At 39.3% G+C, this 26,863-nt stretch overlaps 3 protein-coding genes across 6 annotated transcripts in view; 2 read left to right on the top strand and 1 right to left on the bottom strand.

The window, feature by feature from the left end:
• The window catches only part of LOC145502028 (histone-lysine N-methyltransferase SUV39H2-like), an 18,146-nt gene extending 16,868 nt beyond the window's left edge, over positions 1–1,278 (top strand). Inside the window, exon 3 of the mRNA XM_081481330.1 lies at positions 1–1,278. This exon is cut by the window's left edge and continues 2,831 nt beyond it. The gene's annotated coding sequence lies outside the window, so the exon portion shown is untranslated.
• An 11,061-nt stretch (positions 1,279–12,339) lies between these two features.
• On the top strand, positions 12,340–19,531 carry LOC145460150 (uncharacterized). Of its 3 annotated transcripts, none has more exons than XM_081444883.1 (3): positions 12,340–12,442; positions 13,433–13,594; positions 16,994–17,637. In XM_081444883.1, exons 1-3 carry the CDS (start codon positions 12,433–12,435, stop codon positions 17,335–17,337), a joined length of 516 nt encoding a protein of 171 aa, XP_081301009.1. In that variant the 5' UTR covers positions 12,340–12,432; the 3' UTR covers positions 17,338–17,637. The 3 variants fall into 3 exon arrangements, with proteins under 3 accessions (XP_081301009.1, XP_081301010.1, XP_081301008.1); XM_081444884.1 differs by lacking the exon at positions 12,340–12,442 and adding an exon at positions 18,133–19,531 and having other exon boundaries at positions 13,098–13,594; positions 16,994–17,262; XM_081444882.1 differs by lacking the exon at positions 12,340–12,442 and having other exon boundaries at positions 13,098–13,594.
• A 3,629-nt stretch (positions 19,532–23,160) lies between these two features.
• The window catches only part of LOC145502986 (voltage-dependent L-type calcium channel subunit alpha-1D-like), a 47,934-nt gene continuing 44,231 nt past the window's right edge, over positions 23,161–26,863 (bottom strand). For both annotated transcript variants that reach the window (XM_081482405.1, XM_081482404.1), the window contains exon 45: positions 23,161–25,961. In XM_081482405.1, the coding sequence (XP_081338531.1) occupies positions 25,335–25,961 (627 nt within the window). In that variant the 3' untranslated portion in view covers positions 23,161–25,334. The remainder of the gene's footprint in view (positions 25,962–26,863) is intronic.

The following is a 26,863-nucleotide window of genomic DNA, read 5'->3' as shown; positions in this document are numbered from 1 at the left end:
GCTGTAGAGTGTCGTAAATAAGCAATACAGTACAAAACCCACGTGTAAGTACCTAGTGGATTAAGATTTTGCTGTCAGAAATTGCCCATGTTAATAGCCAAAAATATGTGAACCTGTTTAGTCAACCAAGATCATGCAGGTTCTTATATATGTGGGCTACAGTTAAATTGTGAACTCTTGCTATGGTTTCCGTATAACCAGCTAACTTCTTTTATAAACCATGACAGAAAAAGAGGTTTAAAAGGTGTCAAAAGCATGTTAGACTTTCAAATAGTGAGTACAGAAAATTTATTAAACATGATGAAACCCTCCAAACAGTGTTATGTACTTAATAATTTACTATTTTCTAATTGGTAATGCATTTACTATTAAGTGTTTATTGATCATTTATACACAAGTTTCTTAGTGACTCAGTTGCTTAATTAGTGATGGTCAACGCAAAACTTTCACAATCGTAATCGTCATCATCACCACCGCCATCATCGTCGTCATCATCATCATCATCATAATCAGTGCCTTGGTGGCACAAGGGACTTCAATGATTCTATGCCACTCGCCCCTGTGAATAGCCACTCCTAACTTCTGTCCCTGCTCTTACTCCTCCAATCCTTCTCCTTCCCACTGGAAGCTAGGTTAATGCTCCTCTAGGGTCGTTCCTGAGCTGCATCCTCAAAACATGGCCAATCCATCGGGCCTCTGGCTTCTTCTTTACTGATTTGCTGACTGAGGGATCGCCAGACCTCCTGTATAGCTCTTCATGCGGGATGCGATGTCGCCAACTCACTTCCACGATCCGTCTCAGACACCTGTATAAAACGAAGGGACGAGTTGCCAAAGTGCTGACGAATAAAAATACGCCCACAGTGGAGATATTCGGAGGCAAACAACCTATCATGTATCATGATTGCTTCGTTAGCACAATGATGATTTTTCAGATTGGTTTAGTGTTGTCTCTGGGGTAAGGCAGGCTTGTGGGGTATTGGGTTTCCTCATCCTAATATGGCCATGTATTGATGTTGTGTATGGTCACAGAGAATGGCAAGTTGAGATACCCGCGGGGTGCAGTGGGAGTTCGTACTTTTTCCGTGGATGAAGCCCTTGAAAAATTGTAATTGTATCTAGAATGTCCTTGAAAATTCTTTGAATATTTGGTGCAGAAAAGGATAAGAACCCTATTGGACTACTGCTTTATGATAGTTGTAAGTAATCTCTGCCCCTTCTGAAGGACACTGCAAGCATTTGTTTAACATTTTTGGCACCAACAGGCGTTGGTAATGACCAGATCCTTTCCATATTGACGATAAAATTTAATCGCACGACTAATTTTAAGTGTGAGGTATGTTTTAACATATCCTATACGGGGGTGGTTTGCCCAAATTTTGAATTTTTTCAGTTTACTAGAATTCTCCTAATTCGCAACTTTTGGATACAACAAGCTGCCGCGAGATGAGGCTCGCTCCAGATCTTTTTTTTTATAAACTGGCGAATGAAAAGTCGACATTTAACATTTAATGACTGGTCCCGAGGGAAACAGTGAATTTTGTTTCCCGAGAATCTCAATGTTTCCCGAGACGACGTCGAGGGAAACAAAATTCACTGTTCCCCCAGGGGACCAGTCATTAAGTGATTTGTTGTATAGCAGAACAAAACAAAAGCAGATTTTGAAAAACGCGTTGAGATTCCAGCGACAACATCAGGCCACCTTGCACTGCACGCTCTGATCACGTGCACCAGCGGTCAACATTTCGCGGGTAACAGTGAACTGTTTCCCGTTTGACATCACAGTTTTCGCAATGTTGCCCGCTCGTGGCATTTGGCGGTAAACAGCTTCATTGTTAGATGTCATGTGACCATGAACTAGCCAATGAATGGGTGCGCTGTAGCGGGAAAAACTCCAGCTATATAACAATTTTACTGATTTAGAATAACTCGGGGCTGACTTATGGAATTTTGCGATGTCATAAATCAAGAAAACAAACATACATGTACCCAAATCGTGTCTTGTGACTTGAATTACGAATGAAAACTGAAACACAAGGTAAATGAAACGGCTGACAGTGTGATATAAAAAAAAGACTTCATGGTTGGTCGAAATCGAAAGCTTATGTTACGGTTCGAAAGTGTGATAATTCTCGTGTCATTGTTATTTTAGAAGCAGATTTCCTTTCAGAGCTGATACAGACTGGAAATTCGAATTTCATTCTGAGTTGGGAGCTTTTTGGGAGCTTTTTGGGAGCTTTTTGGGAGAGGTAAGTACAGTAAGTCTAACGCAAAGGGTTTGTCCTAAAGAACTAATGCTCGAAAACTGTTTTATAATTAAGATAATGTATGCCATTTCAAAAAGACAGGAATTTTTGACCTGTGTAAATTATAATTGCTCAAGATTAAGATTTGGGGAATTTAACTGGCCTGGGCATTTCAATGCTTGAGGGGGAGGGGGGGTGGAGGGGGATAAGCCTTTTGATCTTAAACAGCTCTAACCTCTCACAAGCTCCCATAGTTTCTGTTAGGTCTCCTCGCCACTTCTTTTCTACTTTTCCCATATTATTGGTAATTTCTATTATTGTGTGGCAAATAAAAGTAATAATAATAATGATGATGATGATGATGATGATAATGATGATAATAATAATAATTATAATTAAACATTATACAATACAGGTAAAAAACTGAATATAGAGTAAAAATAAGGGATTTAGAGGGGTATTTTGTAGTTTACCTGCAAGCTATTAAGGAAACCTGTGTTGATTTTTTTTTTCTTGCAGGGAAAGTTTCTCTTGTGAACATACGAGACCTGTTACTTGGACTTTTTCATACGATGAAGTGAAGTGGAGAGGTGAGTATAACCTTGATTTACACTTTCCCTGGTTTCAATCCCCTAACTCTATCTTAAGCTAATATGAAAAACATTCGGTTGGGTATTTTATTGGTTGCTTTACAACAAAATGTTTTGACTCAGAAGTGATAAAAAATGTACCGCGCGCGTTAGTCCTATCTAATTCCTATTGAACCATCATGAGCGAAATCTCTATATATTATATAGACACGAGTGTTTTACTGGAAAATATACCACTCGTAAAATTCATTCGAAACCACATCCGGGACTCGAGTGGCGTATTTTCCATATCCTCACTAGTGAAGATATCGATAATTTCACTGATATCAAGTTTGTCTCTTAAATTGTTCTTAAATTCGTTCGTGTATCATTGCAACATCTTCGGGTCTTCCTCGAAAGTCTTCGGCAATCTTCGGTAACCTTCGGCAATCATCGGAAGTTTTCGAAAATGTTCGGTAACGTTCGTGTGACCTTCGGACGTGTTTTGGAAATCTTCGGAAAGTGGTCGGGAATCTTCGGAAAATCGTCACACGCCGTCATCAGTATGTCTATATAGTAGCAGAATTTTCATTGTTATGCTGCACCTCTATGGCACACGTACGCGTGAAGATACTAAGATATGGGCGAAAATAATTTCCGCGCATGCGAAGACGTGCAGCAGTACGGAGGTTTTCGTCGCTGAGGGGAGCTGGGTGGAGTAAAAAGCGAACTCTGAACAGACCTCTCTGGGCATGAACGCATAACAGAACGATCTCAAGTGCGGAGGGCGTATAAATACTCTGCTCAATACACATGGGTATTACGAGGGTCTCTAGAGGAAAAGTATGCTAATTTATGTAGCTTGTTAGATTTATGTACTTGCGATCGAAAAAGAAATCGGTGACAGATATGAAGAGGCCTCCTGTTACGTAAACCTTAGAGTTGTGTATGGATCAGTTGCCGAATATGACAAGGTTAGAGAACATATCGAGAAGTCACTTGGGATCCGTAAAGAAATCGGTGACAGAAATGGAGAAGCCTCCTGTTACTTAAACCTTGGAGCTGTGTATCAATCAGTTGGCGAATATGACAAGGCTAAAGAACATATCGAGAAATCACTTGCGATAAGTAAAGAAATCGGTAACAGAAACGGAGAAGCCTTCTGTTACTCAAATTTCGGAGCTGTGTACCAGTCAGTTGGCGAATATGACAAGGCTAGAGAACATCTTGAGAAATCACTTGCGATCAATAAAGAAATCGGTGACAGATATGGAGAAGCCACCTGTTACTTAAACCTTGGAGCTGTGTATCTATCAGTTGGCGAAAAAGATAAGGGTAACGAACATTTAGAGATAGCATTGACGATCAAGAGAAAAAGTGGTGACAAGCCAGGAGTATAATTGTGCTGTCATAATGTCGCTGCTTCATTTCGCTCTCTTAGTAGATATCCCAAGGTTAACGAATGTAATTAGGAAGCACTTTCCATAGCATCAAAAATTGAAGACATAGTTGGTAAAGCCGACTCTTTATTAATGCAAGGACATATCTTGTGCTCAATTAGTAGCTGTGTGAAGGCTAAAGAATGTTACGAAGAAGCAATTGCGATCAGCAAAGAAATTGGAGACCGAGATTTACAAGCCAATTGTTGCTAATCATTAGGAAAGGTTCTTTTCAAAGATGGTGAATATGTTAAGGCTGAAGAACTTTACACGAACTCACTTGCGTTTAGTGAGGACATTGGAGATGTTTCCCTGCAGTATCAATCACTCGAGGCATTAGCAGACATAAGATTAAAAGAAGGAAATATTCAGGAAGTTTTCTCGTACTTACTTACTGCTATCGAAAAATGCGAGAAAATGCGCGGCTCCTTACGAGATAGCGATCAATGGAAGATATCGTTTTCGGATGACAACATTTCTTCCTGCAAGATCCTCTGTACATGGCTTTGTGAAACCAGAAATCCCTTGCCAGCTTTGTATGTTTAAGAGCTTGGGAAGGCTAGGACTTTGGCAGAATAAATGTCAGCTCAGTATTCTATGAAAAATCAAGTCTCCGCTAATCCTCAAACATGGTCTGGTATTGAAAGCATCAAGGACAGAGAACGTAATGGTTCTTGTCTATACGTCTCCTATTTTTCTGACAGCATGTATTTCTGGATTCTTAAAAGAGGTGGAGTCACAAATTTCCAAAAGATCAAAGGAAGTGAAGTTATTGCTTACAAAGGAATTGTTCAAAATCTGGATGACTTTTTAACAAGTAAAAGCTTTTAATTAGAAGTTTGGCGTGTCACCTAAGGAGCTACGCAAGGATGACTCTTTTAATGTCATGTAAGGGAAATCCAATTCATGCGGGGATGACAGTCAAGAAGGATTCCTAATTGGAAATAAAAGTAAAGAGAACCGAGGACCTAAAATGGATCTTCCTCTGTGTTTCAAACTAATCATCGCTCCTGTGACTGACTTGCTTGAGGGCCCTAAAATTATCATCGTTGCTGATCGTTCTTTATGCAACATTCCATTTGCTGCATTGCCTGATGAAAGTGGAAAGACCTTATCAGAAACTTTCAAGATCCGCGTCGTTCCTTCTTTAACAACTCTCAGGCTCATCCATGGCAGTCCAGCAGACTATCACAGTCAGACCGGTGCACTGATAGTGGGGAATCCTGATGTTGGTGAGGTGATTTTCAAAGGATGTCTTAAGTCCATTTCGAGACCGCCTTGTGCAGAAGAGGAAGCGAAGAAGGCAGGAAGAAAGCTGGGCGTTAGCCTTTACTAGGACAGCAGGCTACTAAGCAGGCGGTACTTCAAGCGATAAATTCGGTGGCTCTGATTCATTTGGCTGCTCACGGTAATGCAGAAAGAGGAGCAATTGCCCTGACACCTTCTTTTCTTATTCCTAACAGTATACCTCGAGAGGGTCTCTACTTATTGACAATGTCTGAAATTGCACAAGTTCGACTGCGAGCTAAACTGGTAGTCCTCAGCTGTTGCCACAGTGCACGTGGATGATCTGGTGCACGCTCAGTGTTGGTGTCACTGTGGGCCCTAGAAGACAGCTAAACAGAGATGTTAAGGAGTCTTTTCTACGATCACCTTGTTCGTGGGGAAGGCGCTAGTGATTCTCTTCATCAGGCCATGACGTGGATGAGATGTAACGGCTCATTACTCTGACGTGAAGCAGTGGGCGCCTTTTCTACTGATTGGAGATAACGTGACGTTTGATTTTGGAAAGTAAGGTAAGATTCCTTGAAAAAAGCGTTTTCTCTTTGCCAACAAAGGGTTCCTGGTGTAATTATTCAGTATTTTGCCAAGTGCAATTTTTTAAAAGGTTAAGGTTCACCATCTGTGATAGTTTAATTAAATTGTTTGTTCTTCAGTGGCGGACATGGAATTTTCTAACAACTGAACTGTTTTCGATGAGAATAGAGGCCATGAAATTACGTAACCTGAAATGCAGCGTACGCCACTTTTCGGATAATGTGTTTAAGCTGTAAACTGTACGATGAAACAGCTCGTGGTCCCAGCTGAAGTTTGAATAATTCATGATTTTATTTATTTAACTACATCGGAAGCTACTACCATCGTATATATTTTTAATAGTTTAATGTTTTGTTAATAAGAGAAATGATTTACGGAGTATTCCGCCCAAAATGCCTTTATTCTGCTAAGGCTTGAAATATAAATCAAAACTAAATATTTCTGTTGTGGTTTCAACTTGACAGGATGAAATTTCACCGATCGACGTTTCAAAGAATCTTCTCAGGATATTTTTACTTTGCTTCAACTTTTGAAGATCTCGGGGCAGTCCAGAAACAGCCAATCCTGTGAAAGGAATCCAAGACGAAAACATCCACGCAACGCGCGTGATAACATTCGGGTAAGAACTAAGTACGATGTCAAAAATAACTTGAGGGATAAGCTTGATTATTATACATTGAACTCACTAGCTCTTTTCTGATTGGCCAAAAGCGTACAGTGAATTTTCGAAATCAGCTCCTGTGACGTCATCTAGCTGCAGATTGTACAATGATCATGTCAAGGACACTCAAGGTCACGGGTAATCATGTCATGTATGACCGCGGTGCATGATTTCTTCGGGTAATCATGTCAAGTTCGCCCGCTTGGTGTTGCTTGCCGTCAGCGAAGAAGTAAAAACGTGACTTCCTTTTCTTTTTTCGTTCAATGTATGATAAAACAATTATTAGATTCGGTTTTTGTGATATCCAGAATAATCAAGGTCTCGGTAAGGGTTATCAGCCTTAGCCTTCGGCTTCGGCTGATAACCCCTACCTCGACCTTTATTATTCAATGCCACAAAAACCGAATCTAATAATTGTTTAAAATAATGCTTTTATGCTGGATTAACAGTGAGTTTTACCCTTCATCCCCTCTTGGTTGTCTCTATTCTGATTTGAAGGAGATTATCAAGACCTTCTGGGGCAGATCTAAGGAGGAGGGACCCCCTAAATCAAAAAAAAATGCGACATTATAACACGCTTACTTTGCCTCAGTATGCCGGAAATCCCATTTTCGAAGACCTCAATTTTAAAAATTTTCAGGGGGAGGATGTCTCCGCCGGACCCTCTTCAGGGGACCGCCCTCGGCGCTCCGTATCGCTAACCTCAAAATCTGTAAAATCTTGTTTCCACCCCAGACCTTTTATACGCTTATCGCAGCTCCCCTCGCGTGTAAATCTCGCATTTCGCAATTCTACTCGACATCACGGGTTCAACAAGTTTCTCCACCCACCTTCCCTTTAGTGCCGCTAAAACCGTTCAACTCACTCTATTGCCTTTGCAATTTTTTTTTGTGTCACGTACAATTTATCCCTCACTTGGCAAAGTGGCTTTTCCGTGAATGTTAGTTCATTACTATTTGTGCAGCTGCTTTCAAGAAATATAGTAATTTTCTGAAACGGTCAATGTAACCAATCCCACCGCACCAAATAAAGTCGAGTTTGCCTTGTTTTAAAGTGTGAGATATCAGCTAGCTAAACATCGGTCCAAAAAATTAAACTTTGCCTGGTTTTGTGCGAGTAACTTTCAGCTATAATGGATTTAGGTAAGTCATTTGCGTTTAACAATATAATCCATATTTTAAAGTTGATAAAAATCCAATTTGTCTTTTATAACATTAACACACAACCATTGGCAAATAGCGCATAAACAGTTTACACAGCAATAACAGAAGAGACGACGCTTTGATGTACAACTAGATTCTCCAAACTGTACGACACGAAACGTCAAGATAAAATAAGAAGAATTTATATCCTGAAATTTTGATGTTATGAGTTTGTCTCCTGTTTATTTTACTAAGGCCCCATTTATATGGTCTCGGGTACCCGAGACAACCCTTCCCCGAGTTACCCTGGCCGAGGTAACTTTCAGCTTATTTCTTTGCAAAATTCAACCGTACCAACCGTCTACATTAGGATCGCGAACCCGTCTCGGGGGGTGAGACAACTCCGGTGGGCGAGTTGTCTAACCTCGGCAGGTAGGGTAACCCTGGCAAGCGGGACAACTTTTCTTCATGTGAACGCTTTGGCTCGCCTGACCGGGACAACTCTTGGCGTGGCGGGTGTCACGTAACGCCTAGATTAAGGGTTTAAAGCAAAAGTTCAACTCGGCAAAAACCCACTGTGATCGAATCACCGAGGGAAACGCAAAGCAAGAGAGATATTTGCGCAAATTTATTTTTCAATATGGGTTATGAATAATCATGCAGGGTCAACTGTGACTCGGGCTACAGGGACTACGTTTTCACATATAAACGCTAGCTAAAGTTGCCTCGGAGGTAGGGTCGTCTCGGGTACCCGAGACTATACAACTGGGGCCTAATTGTAATCGAACTTTTCCAGCTTTTTGAGTTAAGTGATATATGAAGCCATGAAGCTTTCAGAAAATCCCTTTTAGATGAAGTTATCAACATTTCAATGTAGAAGAAAGTCTATCTAAGGTTACAAACGAATCTAAAACGTCTTTCATTACGATTGTCCATAGCAACATCATTAAAATGGCTTGTTCTTTAAACGAAATTCAAGAAGCGGATAATCTTTTCTTTCAGTACTAGCTATCTCACTTTGACTAATGGCCTATCTCCAGCTGCAGTTAACAAAACCTCCAAGCTTTATTTTGCGTTATAAAAGTGTAAAGTAAACAAAGAAGCATGAAAGTGTTACTTGATGGCTTTCACACATTTGAATGGTCACACATTAGGGTTTTGTCCAACCGAATCAAGTTCGAACCGCTATGAAACAGCACCGGATGAAAGTATTACTCAGTAGATTTTTTTAAGTAATTTTTATCCAGACTATTAAATTTTATAACCCTTTTACACAGCACAATAAAAGTGCTGTTCAGTAGCTTTCCGATTTGAATGGTCACACACTAGGGCTTTATCCACAGACTTAAAAGTTAGAACCACTTTGTACAGTGTAATAAAGAGTGCTACATAAAAGTACTGCTCAATAGCTTTCATTTGAATGGTCACACACTAGGGCTTCATCCACAGACTTAAAAGTTAGAGCCACTTTGTACAGCATAATAAACAGTGCCACATGAAAGTACTGCTCAATAGCTTTTGCACTGTTTAACAGCATTGATTCGTATGCAAGAATCACATACCACGTTAAAATTTTTAACATTTCTTAGACAACTTTTCAATCGCCAAAGAACAACAAGAAAGCAACCCAGCCATGGATATTTTTAACATAATTTTTCTTATACAGTTTCTTCCACATCTGCGCTAATATTGAGAAGACTGTCTTTGTCAAATCTACATTGTTGTTTTTGGTTATTGCTTCAACTTCAGATAATGACAGAAACTTATTGCTGACTGTCAGCAAACTGCAGATGTTTGCTGCCTTTTTCGCTATTTTTCCTCGACAGGCGTTATAATTTATAGAGAGTTTAATTAACTACGACAGCAGAACGCCGAGGAAAACGTCGATTTAAAAATGAATTTGAATCAGTTTTACCTACGAATCTCGCGATACTCTAAAGTCATTTGCTTTGTGTCTTTTTGTCAAAACTATCCCGAAACTGAATAATGGCACGGAGCGTAAAGATATGATCGAAATACAAATTTTAAAAACTATCCGTCGTGGTTCACGTTCTCCAGACAATGCAGAATTTGGTGATTTTACGTTGTTGTTTTGCAGCGAGACGGCAAAGAAATGTACCAACACAATAGGTCCTTTGCAGGATCCGGTCACATGGTACGGAATTAATTATGCCGGGACGCAAGTTGCACAGTGGGACCGCTTTCATAACAAAGCAAAGTCGGGCTGGAGTGGTACGAGTTCCTTTGTTTTGAAAGTCCCACTGTGTAACTTGCGTCCCAGCGCAATTAATTCCGAACTGACCGAATCCTGCAAAGGGCCTATTATAACCGGCACGTGCACAGCCATCGTTCTACTCATAAAACTTTTTGTTTAACGACGTTCTGGTTACCGTTGCCGTCGTGGTTTTCTTAAACTCCCTATTATAACTGCAAACGTGCGGTAAATCCGAAAGAATTTACGTTTTCGATAGCACTACGATTCTCGCCGATTGCAACTTGCGTCTAACGGCTTCATTAGAAACAAAACTACCACGTCTGCACTAGCTGTATTAAAGTGCCACTGAAACGAAATTTTCGTACTCTCTTTTTTTAGCCCAATTTATAGTTTCAAACGTGCTTAAAATAATGGTGAACTTTATTTCTGTCAAATCCTAACGGAAAGTGCTCTTTTTAGCTGCTGAAATCGACTTTTTGGAGCAAAACTGTGTCCGGGCTCTGGAACCGAGTTTAAGGACCTTGTGACGTCACTGGTTGTATTCACGCAAGAAGCGCGTAAGATTCTCTCTTGTTTTCACTTGATTTATTTAAGTTTATTCTTCATATTGTCGATACCTACTAGTTTCCTACCTTGTAATTTCAGTCCAGCCTTGACAGGAAATACACATCATAAACGTTGGAGGGCGCCAAAGAATGTAGATTCACCAAAATGAATGCTACAGATTAGAACAGCTCAGTATACTTTTCGAACATCTTGAGTACTCGATTGGAGATTTCGAAGACGAGTGTGGCAACTTTTGTATCACGTCCTGAAGCCTAAACACGATATTTCGTCGTCTGTTTTCAGCCTGGTTCTGAAATTTGGATTCTCACGTTTATCTAAGGTCTATTAACAAGGTTCGAATATATCCTCGGCAACTTTGCTGCATTAAAAGCCGTAAGCGCATCAGCCATCCGCACAATCATGAAGTTATTAACGGTCCACAATCTTTGAGTCGAGTACTTCTTTGCACACAGAGAGCATCTTTTTATGATACTAATAAGTGAGAGTTCTTGTGGTAGACAAAATGTATCTTTGAAAATTGTGATCCGCAGCAGGGTTTGCTTTATCGCCGCATACGTATCAGTGTAAACAAAGCGGGAATTTCGCTTCTCTTTTACACGTATCTCCCAATTGTAATATTTCACGGCCGATGGATAACTTGGAGTTCTTTAGCACATACTTATGTCTATGATCTTCATTTAATAGTATTCAAGTTCAAAGCAATTCGTTAAACGTCACTAGTTTATTATTTAGTCGAAGGTTTATTAAACAGAATTTGAACTAATTTGCATATATGACCTTTCGCCGCCGACATTGTCACGCTTTCTCTCGTTTCCTGAAAACATATAATTGTAGGGTCATGGCAGCTAAGTTTGCCTTTATAGTTTAAATTCGCTCCCTCATATAAAAGAAGAGGGTTTCTTAAATTGTTGCTGTTGCGATAACTTGTAGGATGTAGCAGATACAACTAGACTAAAGGTCACTGTGGCACAATCTCGTCCGCGGTGAAACTCACAAAGCGTCCGGTTTCCTCGAAGCGAAGCGACTCGAAAACTCGAAGCGTTGTTGCTACGGTTCATGCAGCAGCACTCCGGATAATATTTTCAAAAGCCGCTTTCTCTTGTTTTCATGTCTTTTAACTTTATGAGTGTAGATATTGTTTAATTGAGTGCTGGCCATTTCACTAAGAGTCCCGATCATTTTGCGATCTAAGAACTCCCACTCGTTTGCTTGCTTACATAAAATATCCAATTAAATAGACTGAAAAGCCCCAGGATCGACTCTCCACCTCTTCATGTCTAAGGCTACTGTTATTATCTGCTTTACAGCCCTGAGACGTCCTTAAGATGTTTTTTGGGGGGCTTCGAACAGTATTCTCTTCTCCCATAATCACTCTAAATTTTCAGCGCGGCATGAGAGCAATACAACCAGTGACGTCACTAGGCTGTTTTGGCCGCGCCAAGATGGCCGCCAATTTTGGGCTTAACCAGCCAATTTCGAACGGCTGAAAAAGCAGTTTTCGCTTACCGTAGGCGAAAAAAAAGTCTGCAGTGTTTCCAAGTAAGGTTGAAACTTTATTACTAAGCAAAAACCTCACATACGAAAATTTCGTTTCAGTGGCACTTTAAAAACAGAAACTCGATGTAACTGAATCAATTTTAGATAACCCTTTTCTGTTTTATTTACATTGATCTTGAATCCATTTAAAACTTTCAAGCTTGAAACTGCCGCTTCTGGACAAAAGTTCACAAACTGAATTGCGCTTGTTATGCTTTCTGTTGTCTCTGCCAAGCATCATGGCAACAGGTTAGTGGCAACACGCAACAGTCTCTCCTGTGTTACTAGTTTCTCTGGTTTTACTCTGTCAGTTGTTTTTCAAGGAGCAGTTTTCAATTGAGTTTCGTTAAACCAAAACCAAAGTTATCACTTTGGCCAATCACAAAGGACACACACAATCTAATGAACCAATCAAAACTTGAAGAAAATATATATATGTAGCTAGCAGAAAACGTGAGAAAACGTGTGCGAGCGAATCACGATACTGGTGTTGGTTTTTGACTTCTGATTGGTTGACAAAGTGGCGCGCGTTTTTTTAAGCCAATCGTGTAGCGTAGTAATGCAAAAAAAAAAAACAAACAAACCCAATGACACCTTGCAAGACTACTTCGAAATTGAAAAATCGCTCCGCTAGCTTGAAAAGTAAACCTCTGGTAAGCAATAAAAAACATGGAAAGCTGTCACTTCTAGCGTTATATGGCTTCGTTAGAGAACAGAATAATAATAATAATAATAATAATTAATAATGATGTTTATTAGTGGCTTATAAAAACTTACAACTGTAAAAATTCTCAGGACAATATATATGTCAGGGAAATACTAACTTACAAACGAATTATATAATTAATTAATAAGAAGAAGAAGAATTAATAATAATAATAATAATAACGGTTTAATGATGACTTTTCTACAGAGAAATTCTACATTTATCATATGCTAACTAAAATTAAAAATACATATAGATATATAAGTATAATTTACAAGTAAACACTATATGAAAAACACAAGTATGTAAACAATTAATTAATTGTGTAGATTCAAAACAATCTAATCTGAGTTAGGCTTTAGTGTTTTGAAATTTACCCCCGACCAAGGAAGACTAATGTTCGAAAATTTGCCTTTGCAAATTTTCTCCGGTGGTAATTTTACCTTACTTTTTGAATTTGTAGTGGCCGAATTGCTTCGCAGATAAAGAACAAAACGTGTCTCTGCTAAAAGCTTGCATGTACTTCTTCATAGAATGCTCGTTCGCTGAAGTCGTCGCCTCCAAACCCTGCCTTGGAATCGGCGCAAGTATCACAGAGGAGCAATGTAGACAACTGAGCAAGGAGTGTTGCGTTTTGGAGGAATTCAACGGCGACTTAAAATGCCTCAGAACCAAGAAAAAACGGCCTAGTGCAGGTAACCATGGTGACATGACGTACGTTTTCGATGAAGAAAAGTTACAGAAGATATTTAGGATTATTATTGTTTGAAAATAGCCTATGGAAAATACGCGATTGGTTTAAAATTATGTTTCTAATAACAATTAGATTATGAGCTCGAGATTTCTATGAGGTGATAGTTGCACTATCGGATCATAGAAATCGAGAGCGAATAATCCAATTGTTTTAGTAGAATTCTAACTGAAATTTCCTTCAAATGACGATTCCATTTATTTCTGGCCGGGTCTTAGTATTAAACTTCACGCTTTGGAGACTTTGCGCGGACTGAATAAATTGTCAATTTGCAGTTTTGTAAACGCGCTTATCAGTTTCTTTCAAAAATTTCGAGCTCTCTTAATTCAAGAAACCGTTAATGCCTTACTTTTAGTCTTCTCGAGAATTTTGTGTATTCATTTGTTTCTAAATGTTCTTTCAAAACTTCGGAGAAACGAGGAAGCGTTGAAATTTGGTCGACCAAACCGAGCCACGGCACGCTAATGGCTGATGGTGTGCAATGGCTCAGCCAATCAGATTGCAGCATTTGCATTTGTATACTAGTAGAATTCTACTAAAACTCGATAGTAACACGGTACGTGTTTTCTATTTCTCAAATAACTGGAGTTTATTTGAATCTAACGCACGCTCTCATTAGTTGACTTATGGTCACGTTGCGATGGCTAAATCGAAATGTTGCCCGGCGAACGACAAATAAGAAATGTCCCTCTCTCTACCACTGAACATGGGTTACTTTGACTACTCTTACACTAAATTCCAGCTATATAAAATATAACAAAACACTAAATCACTGGTCCCTTGGGAAAGAGTTAGTTTTGTTTTCCCTCGAATGTCGATGTTCTCTCGATTTTTTCTCGGAAAACATCCTCAGGAAAGCAAGTTTTTCCTATGGGACCAGCGTACGTAATGTTTGAGGGGTCTGTTGCACTCTCCTGCGCATGTGTAACGATTTGATTTTTTCATCCGGCCGTACAACTTTTAAATTTGGCATCGGCGAGGAAACTTCTTTTCCGTGGATCTTGTGAGAACCGTGAAAGTTACAGTGAAGGTATTCAAGAAATTACTTATTATTTACAGCATCTTTTTCGTTTTTGAGTGAAGATCTTTTGATCAGGAATTTGGGAGGAGGGGGGTATTTCGACCCAACGTAAGGGGCCCAGGGGCGGGACATTATATTCTGTATATAGCTTCACGAGAAAACAGCTAGTTATTTAGAGCGGCGACTGATCTATGGTGAGTTCCGTGATTGCTATTGGTTAAAACCCTGGTAAATCTTGCACTGTCAATCAATGTCGGACATGCACGAGTATTATTTTGTCACAGACCTTTTAAGAAACATAAAAGCAAGAAGCTTTTTTAAAACTGCAGTTTATCTATGTTTCCAAACGAAGACTGGTTTAAATGTTGTTACAGAAAAAATATATTTGTAATCACAAGGTAATTTTCACTCAAATCAAATTTATTTTCGGATTCTTTTAAAACAGACACAGGGCCGGGGCGGGGCTCAGATATTGTGTGTCAAAAGCATAAAAAATGGATTATTTTATCATTTGGTATAGGAAGAAGTCAAACAAAGAGACTGAACTACTTGTTTTTATAACGTATATATCTCATTTTGGGTTTAATTTAGTTCTTCCCTACTCAAATTTACCCCATCGTGACATTTCATGATTGGCAAGACATAGCGTGACAGAGCAAGACCGGATGCGACATGGCGTGACGTGATAAGGACTTTTAACACACGTTTCTTTTAATTTTCCTATAGTCATTTTAACTTACCTTTTTACATATTACGCCTTTAAAGCTTTTAAAGCTACAGTCTGAGCGGGGTGGGACTACGTCAACGCTTTTTCGTTTGACCAATCATAGCGATATTTGGCTTCTGTAACAACCTGAAGCTAAATATCAAATAGGGTTAAATGGAGATCATGTGATCAACGGGTGACGTCACAATGACGTCAGTCAATTCCATGGAGCAGCTCTGGTGAGACATATAAGATATGCTGGCTTTTTGACATTAATCACCACCTTTTTGAACGCAATTCTCGCCAGAACACAACGAGTACATGTTGTTCTTTGTTCCCTTTTCAAAAACCAATGAGCGGCACAAATTTGCACTGTTTTACCGACGCGTTACAACGTTGCGTGACGGTTTTCAAACGGATTACTATTGAAAAGGACGTCATAAAGACGTCACAGCTCGGTCTGTGAATCATTTTGATGACAGCATTCAACTAAGCACACAAAGTAACATAAAATTACAGACTCTCACTGATTGCAACATAAATTGCACGGTTTACAACGGTTTACAACTGCTTTATAAAGAAAAGGTAAAAGAAGATTTCTTTTATATCCAAGGGTTTACTATTTGTAAACCCTTCGAAATTCGTGACAAACAAGTTATATGTTCATTAAAATGTGTATTCTTAGTCATTTTTGTATCCTGATGTTAATTCCTTAAGCAATTTTTCTCACAATATCTGTGACTCTACAATTACGTCATAATCTCCTGTAACTTCTTGGTAAACCGTTCAAAAACCGATGTAAACCGTACCTTCTGGCCCTTAAAGGTGTGTCTGGAATGAAAATAGACCATGGGAACACCCTTTCAAAGATCTTAAAGTACTTTTTACCTGCCAATTTCGTTTTAGAGGAAAAATGGGCCTTTCTTGAGATATGTTTAGCAGAGATATATTTTATTGCTTGTTACATGAGGTAGAAACGCTAAAAACCTCAATTTTGAGGGAAAAACGAAATCAACGAATCAAGTTAGGGAATTAGGCAATAACCAGATATGGGCAATAATTTTATTGAGCAAGTGATAGATAGCACGTGTGCCGCGTTTAGTTCGAATTTGTAAATTTCAGTGTAAGTTATGGACATTTAAAGCATATGAAAACCCAGACAATCGTGGACAAACTGTGTTGGAAAATGCCAAAAACATGAAATCACAATCGTCATACCTACAGAATAAATGTCAACACCCCCATTCCCCCTTTCAATGTTGGAAAATAGTCAAATGCAAACTTGTGTCAGATGAAAGTGTTTTGTCAACATTGCCTAGGGGTAGGGAGGGGCAAAATCTGTATAGAGTGATTTCTTTCCAACCCTTGTGACCAAGGTTGTAGTTTTGCTTATTTTTGATGTGAAGTCCCATCAGAACGCATTATTCAACTGTATGGTATGTACTAATTATCATGATGACGCGATAGGAGATGGCGTGACATGACATGACATTACACGACATGACAAGGTGACTTTTGCAACGCAGGGCTTCTGACAAAACATTGCATTACAGTGGGGTCGCGTGACTTGACATTGCCGCCACCATTTTAACCCGTGACATCACTTCTCTTTAAAGACAGCTGCCGTGACGCCCTCATTCTGAGAAGGAAACCAGTGCTCAATCAGTTTCTAGAGGGTGACGTCACTTTTGAGGTGAAGGTTGTCTCTGAGCTTCAGTGTTGGGACTATTGCATACGGCAAGAAGACTGCAAAGCATACAACTATTATCACGCCATTGGTCAATCGTTTAAGACTTGTCAGTTGCTAAGCAACGACGTGGGCTTACCTAGATTCCAAAAGGGGTGCACTTATCATATTATGGACAAGAAAAAGACAAATATTAAGGTTAGTTCAAATTTCAATGTATCTAATTTTAAAGGTGCGTTTCATCAAGGCGCGAAAGTAGATTATTTGTCATGACAACCTCTAAGAAGTCTGCGGTTTCCGAGAGAGATCTGAAGGGGTGGAATGGGAACTAGGATTGGGAAATTGAGATTTGCGTCAATGGGACTGGGAGTCATAAACAAAGAGTGGGAATGGGACTGGAATTTGGGCAATAAGGAGGAATTGGGATTGCCGCATTCTCTCCCCTCACCCACCCTACAAGTACCCTCTTTACAAAAAAGAGAACGCAGTCGTACAACAACAACCCGCGAGTAAGAACCCGGACATTTTTTGAATTCTGGCAAAATACGTTCTTGTAGGTATTTTGGGGCAGTTCTTGGCAACTTAGGCTAAATAGATTCTTTATTAGGTTCTTACTTTCTATGAAGGTTATATATGAGTTGATTACCAGAAAAATAAATAAACTTGGGTTCCAAACCATTTGGTCCTTGAATATACAGCATTTATTCGCAAATGTATTATGTATTTTCTTGTAATGTAAAAAGTCGCACTCATAGGTGAAAATGTTTATCATAATTCAACTGTAACCCACATACATACAAGAGCCTGCTTGATTTTGCATGGCTAAATGGGCTCACATATTTTTGGGTGTTAAAATTGCAAATTTCTGCCAGGTAAACCACTAGGTTCTTACAAGCGAGTTTTACTTTACATGAATTGACTTTCAGGTACGTCATTCAGGAACTACAATCACTCAGTCTTATAAATGTAACAGCAGAATAAACCCATGGATTATGAGAGGTTAAATTTATGATATCTAAAGGGAACTTAAGCATACAGTAAGAACAATTATTTATCTTGTTTTATCAGACTTTGCTAAGAAACAAGTGTCGCTGAAGGCCGATCGGAGAAGACTTCATAATTTGGACTGAACTCAATGGCTCGGAAATGTGGAACGTAACAACATCACTACCTTTTCACGCATTAACCCGTTCCTCTTACGAAAATTGTTTTCCACAACCCTCTGGCGAAATTGCAATTCTTCTAGCAGTTCTACACACATTTCTTATAGAATAAACGAGAGAACTTACTTAAGTTACAAGTTCTTGTCTCTAAGTCGCGCGCTTGGTCGCGTAGTAATCATGTTGGTCATTTCTGAACCGGCTGTGATGTTGAAACGCCGATAAACACTAATCTAGGATTATAAGTCGTTCGATGTTTTAAGTTCTACGCAACCCACTTTAACTGAAAGACAAATAGAAAAGAAAAGAACCTCCGGAGCTAGTGTGCTGCCCTGTAGCCTGTGTTGAAAAGAAGATAACCGCTGACTAAATAGAAGCTCAACAATGGCGGAATGTTTTGTTGTGGGTTTTTGAAAGGAACCTGTATGTTAGAGCAGCAGTGATGCCGGCTCTCCTTGGATCTTGAACGACTTTTCGAGAACCTTTCCAGTCAACGCACTCCACCAGTTGTGCAAGCTGTCCATCCACCTTCCACTCCACCTGGAGTAGAACCATCCACCCTCAATGAACCACCTGTGTAAAATGCTGTAGTGGAAGCAGCTCCGAACAAGTCCGTGCCTGACCCATTGGTAACAAACATCGAAGAATCAAGTGTGTGCTTTCAGCCAAGTCCAGCTGCTAAGCGGAAACAAACAGACAAGTCTGCGACAAAAACTCGTTCCACACCACGTGTGTGTCCAAACCACCTACCCGCCTGGCCTTACGAACTGCCGTTCTGGCCAGTAGTGACATTAAATTGCTCGCGACGAGCTACACAAGTTAGTATCAAAAATAAGTTTTCTTTTTTTCTTCTTCTTCTTCTCTTTTCCTTTTTTTATTGAATTTATATAAGGAATTTTTATAAGGAACTTTGCAGCCCACAGTAGGTGTGGCACAAGACTCTTTAAGCTATCACTGAGTGTTAAGTTCAGCTTTCAGCTTCCAAACAAAAAAAGGAAGGGAGATGTTAGGGTGCGCGTTGCACTCTGGGCTGAATAATAAAGATGCGTGTGTTCACATCCAACATGGGGTCGGGCTTTCTCTTTCAACTACAGAAAGTAAAACTCTTCAACTTGAGCATATTGACTTGATGTACTGCCAAAGTCTCAGAACTGACATTAAAAGAAAATGTATGGACATTCCGTAAGGAGAATATAAATTTTGAGCTTGCCACTGAAGGATGTGACTGAAAGGTTCTAAGTTAACTGAAGAATCTCTATCCTGTTAATCGTCCGTTCATAGTCCTGGAAAAGGATAAAATTTTAAAAAAAGATAATAATCTTTTTTAAATTTTATCCTTTTATCCTTAAAAAAGATAATAATGGTAATGATAATAATAATAAAGATAATAATACAAAAGTTATTTGTGATTGTGTTCAGGCGATATGCTTCTGGTTCAGGAAACCTTTACCAAAAATGTATGAATTCCTTCATCGAGCCAAATTTCGCTTGTTAGAGACTTAGGAAGGTATATTGGACAGAATTATGGAGAAAAAAGAAAGTTTTGAAGAAAATTTGTGTTTTTCTTTAAGCATTCGGCCCTCTCTAATGTAGCTCGTGTTGCTAATACTGAGTAAAACAAACTTGGAAAATGTCGTTCCGTTGCGTTGAACGAAACGAGTTAAAACAATGAGCGCACAATATAAAATGAGCAAATTCAGAATTCACTTTAGAGAGCAAGTACTCAGTTGCATCAGTCCTTTATGAAAGATTACTACGTCGAATGAATTCATCGATAGTGTAAAGTTAGAAATATCAACGTTCATTGCTGAGTGGACAAAGATTAACTAATGTTTGAAGAGAGCTTTTTATAGAGAACGTTCGAAGAAAAAAGAAGGCTAAGTTTCTTTCACAAAATACGCTGGTTTTGTGTATAGTTCTTACCTTGGCAAGATATAAAAACCATATCTTATCCGAAGCACGTGCTTGCAAGGCTTGCTTGAAGTAAATTCTTATTGCAGTTGTTAGTGTTTCCTAACTGCTCTAAACGAGAGAACGGTCCAAAAGAAAACTTGGTACTTGTTCCTGGAAGAGGCCAAGCTGAGGTAACTTATGTTTCCGCTGGTGGAATTCTTGAACGTGATGGTAGATGCACTACCGAGGAACTTAACACAGCAAATGTTTCAGCGATGTACAATTTGCAATTTAAATTTGCATGCGTTTTGCGACTACACACCATATGGCTGATTAATTGCAATCATTTGCATTGATTAATTCGCCATCTTGGTGCGGGATATTTAAATTTCATTTGTATACGCGAAGGAATATCAGTAAATATGTTTTAGTTCAGGAACCTGTGCGTAACCAATACCTGCTATTATTCAGACAACTCATACTCTGGTAACAAAGCAGAGGTCAACTGGCTAAATTAATGTACCTCCCAACTCAAATACGTTTTCCGATTGGAGGAGAACGTGTCACGTGTTGTGGGTCAAACTTCACTAACTCCATAGGGCGAATAAAACTCACTAACTCCCTAGGGAAACGACAACTTGAACTTTCGACTCGCACGCGATCAGGTCGTGCTCCTTGAAACCGCGGCTAACTTTTGAGCCAGCCGGCGTCGATTTCTTCCCATTTTTTTTTTTCTGTTTTTGAGTTGGGAGGCATAACAAAACACTTAAATGACTGGTCCCAGTTTTGTTTCCCCTCGACCTCAATCTTCGCCTCGGAGAACATTGAGGGTCTCGGGGAAACAAGCCTCACTGTTTTCCTTGGGGCCAGTCATTAAGTGCAAGTGCTTAATCTTCCAGGGTCGTTCGGTCTTTCAGCGGGATGAATTTAGGAAGACCCTAGCCTGGAATCAAGCTTTCTCAGTCAGGCAGATCGGTGAACGTCATCGTCTTTGAAAAGGTCCTTTTTCAAAATGTTTTCCGCCCTCACTAAAACGCAAAGCCGGCGTTTTCAAATTCCTCCGGTTTGAAGAGCGTTTTCGAAAAGTTCCGTTTTCCTGACGAGTTAGAGCGGACGATAGGTTTCTAATGTTTTAATGATTTAATTGTATTCTCCTAAAACAGTAAAAACTATATTAGGAGGTTTAAAGTTAGACTGAAGTAACCGTAGGAATGAAGCTGCGTTTTCAAATTCCTCTTAATGGTGAACCAAAACTCGATCCTCAAACAAGCAAACAAAGAACTTGGCCAATTTCCAGCCATCAGTTGACCGAACAACAACCCATATGTCTTGTGCTATGGAGAAGCTACAAGGAGAATCTTGCCGCGGCATTTAATTCTTTTGTTATTTTTTCCCGTTTGTACGCACATTCTTTCCGTCATCATCACATTCTTTTCTTTTATCTCGCTTTCACGTAATCAATATTCTGTTAGGTTTTTTCGCATAATTTTGTTTTGCTTCAGTTGCCTTTAGTATGCGTTTTTCTTGTATATTTGTGCATTTCCATCGCCACGTTACAGTCATCTTGTTTCATTTACCGCCTTCCGCTTTCCTCTTTCGTGTTCCTAACCGTCCTGGTCATACAACATTTGTAAGTATCGTCTACCTTTGGGTCGTTATTTCTGTTTCTTTTATTGTATTCGTTCATAACTGGTAATTTATTTTGTCCGTAGCCGACCGCTCGCTTTTCATCGCTTTCTTCGCTTTCATCGTTTATCACTGCACTTTATCGTTTGAATTCTACATTTCGTCATATCGATTAAAGCACATGTGGCGTGTTGACACCACTACCCCCTTCCCCCACTTCCCCCCCCCCACTTCCCCCCCTTTAATTATGACGTTCGTTTTGATGTTTGCCCATGCTACAGTTTTGATAAACATGTATTGGGGATAACTTGTTTTTAGGACAGGCTGCAGTTTGTCTCTCTGTTCCTGTCAAAGCGGAGCGCCTTAAGCTAATGAACCACGATTATTGAAACCAATCTCCGCTCAGTTTGTATAGGTGGTCAAATTTCAAAACAATTTGCACAACCCCTTAGGACGCGGTGTGCAATTTGTAGTCTTCAAAGAATTTAAGTGGTTATTTATTCCAAAATGCACCAGAAAAATCATTTGATTACTTGTTTAATATACATGCAATCCAATTTCAACTTGCTGCAATGTTTGGGATTGACGTGCCCTCGGCCAATCAGCATGCTGAAATTCTTACGTGTATTACTAGCGAGAAAAATAAATGGATCGTCGCCTTTCTAATGTAAGTAATGAAACAAATTACAAAGATATCGAGAGGAAGCCACATCAGCCTTAGCAGGGTCCTCTATCCAGGTTGTGCTGGTTTTCCAGAACGGAAAACAGTGGGAAAATTTGAACCGCTAGAAAAACCCTCAGAGCAAGGAAAGAACCAATAACAGACTCAAGCCACATTTATATATAACACTGGGCCAGAATCGAATCCGTATGCACGTTTATGTCATACATGAAACACGAAAGATCGTGTCTCACCACATTTCCAAACATCGAGAAGAGTTGAAAATACGACCTGTAGCGTATTTTTGACGAGCTTTGGTGTTTGGTAATGTGGTCGAACACTGTCTTGAGTGTTTGATAGATCTTCTCAATCGACTTGACAAATTGACAATGTTATGACGAAATCCATTGTCAATAACAGGACAGACGCATGAAAAACTGATGTCAATTTGTTTTTTGCGATAACAAATTGTCAAATTGTCCGCTCTCGCTCGTTGACGCTTCGCATAAATGATAAAATCATGTGTCTGTCCGCTTATTGATAATGAAAATTAGCCAATGAGCGCGCGAGAATTTCAGCAGTTATCGTAAAAACTAAAACTGAAGAGAAAACGGAGAAAATCGTAAAAATTTATGTGCTAATAAAGATCCGATATCTAAACACCATCACGGTCATGATTTCCTTTGTTTAAAGTCGATACATCATTAATAAGTTTGAAAATAATTAGTCTAAAACCATCACAAGGCAACCAGAACATTTTTCCGAACAAAATATCCTTTATTTGCAGATCAATTCTCATGTTGTTTTCAGCCTTTTTATTTTATATGCTGCCTTAAAGGCGCGAATTTTTATTTATAAAAATTAAAATCTCTATTTACAACCAGATACAAATGGTTCTACAATACAATACGATAAAAATTTGCTCTAGGAACAACTCTATATCATGTTCATTGATTTCGCAGGGGGGCATAAATATGGTGCTACAAAAATATCTTCCCGGTAGTGGAACATTTCAGAATTGAATATTGTATAACTCTTCAAAATTGTAGACTTCCACAACAAAAATTGGATACGAGTTCTAAGCGCACGGTACAATGCTTGGTTATACTATTCTTTTCAAAGTCTTTGCTACAATTACAACTTAAGGTATTTTTTTTTGGCCGATTCAAGATTCCTGTAAAGGGCATACAATTCAAAGTTTTTTCAGTTTTAGGCAAACCATGTTTAACCACGTTCGAAATAAAAATAAAGGTTTTTTCCTCTAAAGGGCATACAATTAAAGCCTTTTTTCAGTACTCCGCAGATCAAGTTTAAACAAGCTTGAACGTAAAATAGGAGTTTTTCTGACTAATTTCTATACAGCTTCAAGATCAGCAGAAGATTGACAATATGAGATGATATTATTTGTTGCTAGTCATATTGGCAGGTAAAAAAATAGCTGTTGAAAGATAATGCTTAACTATCTGTGATAGAGCAGTTTTCAATTGAGTATCGCAAAACCAAAACCAAACCAATTACTTACCAACAGGCCATTTTACAGTTGTGTGCTTAGTTACCTGGCCTATGAATACAAACGAGGCTGGAGGTGACCTTGCTTTGATACAGACCTTTCTACTTTTCTCATTTAAATGCCAATTAGTTAGCATAAGAACAACTTGATTTACACAACAAAACAGTGAGGTCTGTATCAAAACGAGGTCAGCTACAGCCTCGCTGTCATTCAAAAGCCAGGTCACTGAACAAACAACTGTAAAATGGTCTATTAGACTACTCAGCCAATCTCAAACCGTAGTAAAACCAACACCAAAGTAATTATCTAAATACTTTCGACACTCACTAAAAAAACCGCTCTAAGACATCTACTAATTAAATAACTATCTCACTTTCTAAAGGCCTTATATCACATACGGAGTGAAGAGGATAGCTAAAAATGTATCACTTTCTAATGAAACAAAATACATAACTGGAAATCTTCTTTGATTGTCACTCTTTCGTAACAAAACAAAACAAATCTTCAAATGCAGATTTGGATATACTGCAGTATGTACACAGAACTCAATTAGAGCTATACTTCATTATCTAATTAACCATTTCGAATCTAGAAAGTGGATCAAAGTGCACAGGAAAAATAAATTAAAAAGCAAAAAATGCCCTAAGGAAAATATTCGTCAATTTTATATACCTCTATTAACTTTAAACTATACAACTTCAGTTCCCTTTAACTAACATAGGCTTAAGAACTGAACTCATGAACAAATTAATTGAATCAATTTTGCTGCATTTTAAGTTAAAAAAAGGCACTTCTTAAAAGTACAAGAAAAAAAATAAAATAAAATTATTCTTTGGCACTAATTTGACACAAAGCAACGAGTTGCTACCAACTAAAGTTACAAACATTAACTCGCGACAAACTAGGAAATTCTTACAAGGAAACACAATACAACTACCCAAAAATTAGCAATAAATCTACTATTCATTCTACGAGCTCCTCTCATGTTTTGCATCTAGCTGCTCAATATTAATTTATATAGCTTTGTTTCTATAAAAGTCTGAACTCTTTGCCTAGCCAAAAGATGAAAGGGAATGTGTGATATACAAAGATGACGATGCAGTAAAATTTCAATTAGCTTTAACAGATAATATACCTGTGCTAAATGCGTTAAAGATTTACACTGTTTTTACTGTTGCGGCCATTCTCTAAGCAGTGGATGTTCTGCTTTTGGAACGTGTTCTGTTGCTGCTGACCCAAAACCGCGGGCGTTTCTGGAACCCGTTTCCACATGAAATCGTTGCTGGCAAAGCGTATTGGGTTGCACTGGTAAGGGAACTCTCTTAACCAATTGCGTGACAGCATCGCGTCACGAGCTGTGGATGCGTTCCTTAGCAACGGTGTAAATTTTCGCCTTTGCAGTCTCGATTCACCAGAGACATCAAAGATCGGTGATAATAATTGGAGTGTCAGGCTCACTTGACCACCGAGGCGAAATGAAGGGCGAGCTCCTTGTGCTATCTGCCTCTGCCGCGATCCTGACATCACCGAAGTCTTCCTCTTCGGTCGCCGACTCCCGATCGCTAGCTTGAGCTAAAATTCTCTCCGCGGCTTCGTTGAGGTCGTCTTCCGAAACGTCGAAAGCTTCGGCGATTTCTTGTTCGGCAACCCGAACAAGTGGGTCGTCCAAGGTTATCGAAACACCTTCATCGACTAACGCACTCTCGAGAAGGCTTTTGATACTTGAGGACCTTTCACGGTCGAGTTCACGGCCCAAATAGGAAGCGTCCCCAGAGGCTGGTCGTGGCGTCAAGCCTAAAATCTCACTCCTGCTTCGCTGCCTCGTATAACGTCTTGGTTCAGGTGATTGATTAGGCCTTAGTGGCAAGCTCGATGCAGTTTTTAGGCCTGGATGCCCCTTAAGGGCAGTCAAAAATCCCGGATCATCCGGGTCTCCCAAAGGAAGTTCAATGCGAGGCTGATCACCCTCGCTTTCGTTCGCGTTTTCATCTGCTGATGTACCAGCGCTGGGTACTAAAAAAGGTTGATCACTGAACATGGCTGAAGGCTGCAACAACAACAAGTATCAGAAAAGAATATTGATACCTGAGAAATTTACAGCTCACTGCGGAAATAAGAATAGGTAACCATGTGGATGGGAGTGCAATAAAGGATTTACACAACGAGAGATGTTTGAGAATTAGCTTAAAATTGCAAGAGGCGTTGGGTGAGTACAATTTGAAAAAAATTCTTTAAGTTGTTCAGATTACGGCAAATACCTTTGAGCATCGATTAGATTAGCCGAGAGAAGGGAGGGCCGGTTATGATTGTTGGATAAGTCGATAGAAATATTATGGAAATTTGTATTGCTTTGTTGCGGGATGTAGCAAAACAGTAAATGTTTGCCCCTTCCCCCCTTCTAGGGAAACCCTGAAGAGTTTTTCCACTCGACCATCAGTACCTTGAGGTGTCGAGGAAACACACGTTATTGTTATTTAGATAATAATTAAATGAATGCGCGCGTTCCGATTGATCAATCAGCTATGGTTTACTGTGCCAGTAAACTCATGGAAATTTCGCGTGTCTTCCGAATTATTATATAAAAGCAATAGACCACAAGTTTTAATGGTTTAGAGGCATGATAAACCACTTGGGATGTTGGAAGAACACTCGAAGAAATTCGTAAATCACTCGCCTGCAGCTCGTGATTTACGAATTCTTCTCATGTTCTTCCAACATCCCGCGTGGTTTATCAGCCTATAAACCATAAAAACTTGTGGTCTATTGCTTCAATAGCTGGAGTTTAGGTAAATCTAACATGCGCTTTTATTGGTTGATTTATGGTCACGCAGCAATGACTAAATTTAAATGTTAACCCGGCGAGCAACAATTACACATTTGTTGCTCGTTCTCACACTGACCGGAAGTTACTCTGACCTCTTCTTGCCTAATTTTTTTACACTTAACTCC

Source organism: Orbicella franksi, chromosome 11, assembly GCF_964199315.1.
Source record: "Orbicella franksi chromosome 11, jaOrbFran1.1, whole genome shotgun sequence".
Lineage (NCBI taxonomy): Eukaryota > Metazoa > Cnidaria > Anthozoa > Scleractinia > Merulinidae > Orbicella > Orbicella franksi.
The sequence above is the reverse complement of the archived record's forward strand: the minus strand, read 5'-3'. Positions and strand labels throughout refer to the sequence as shown.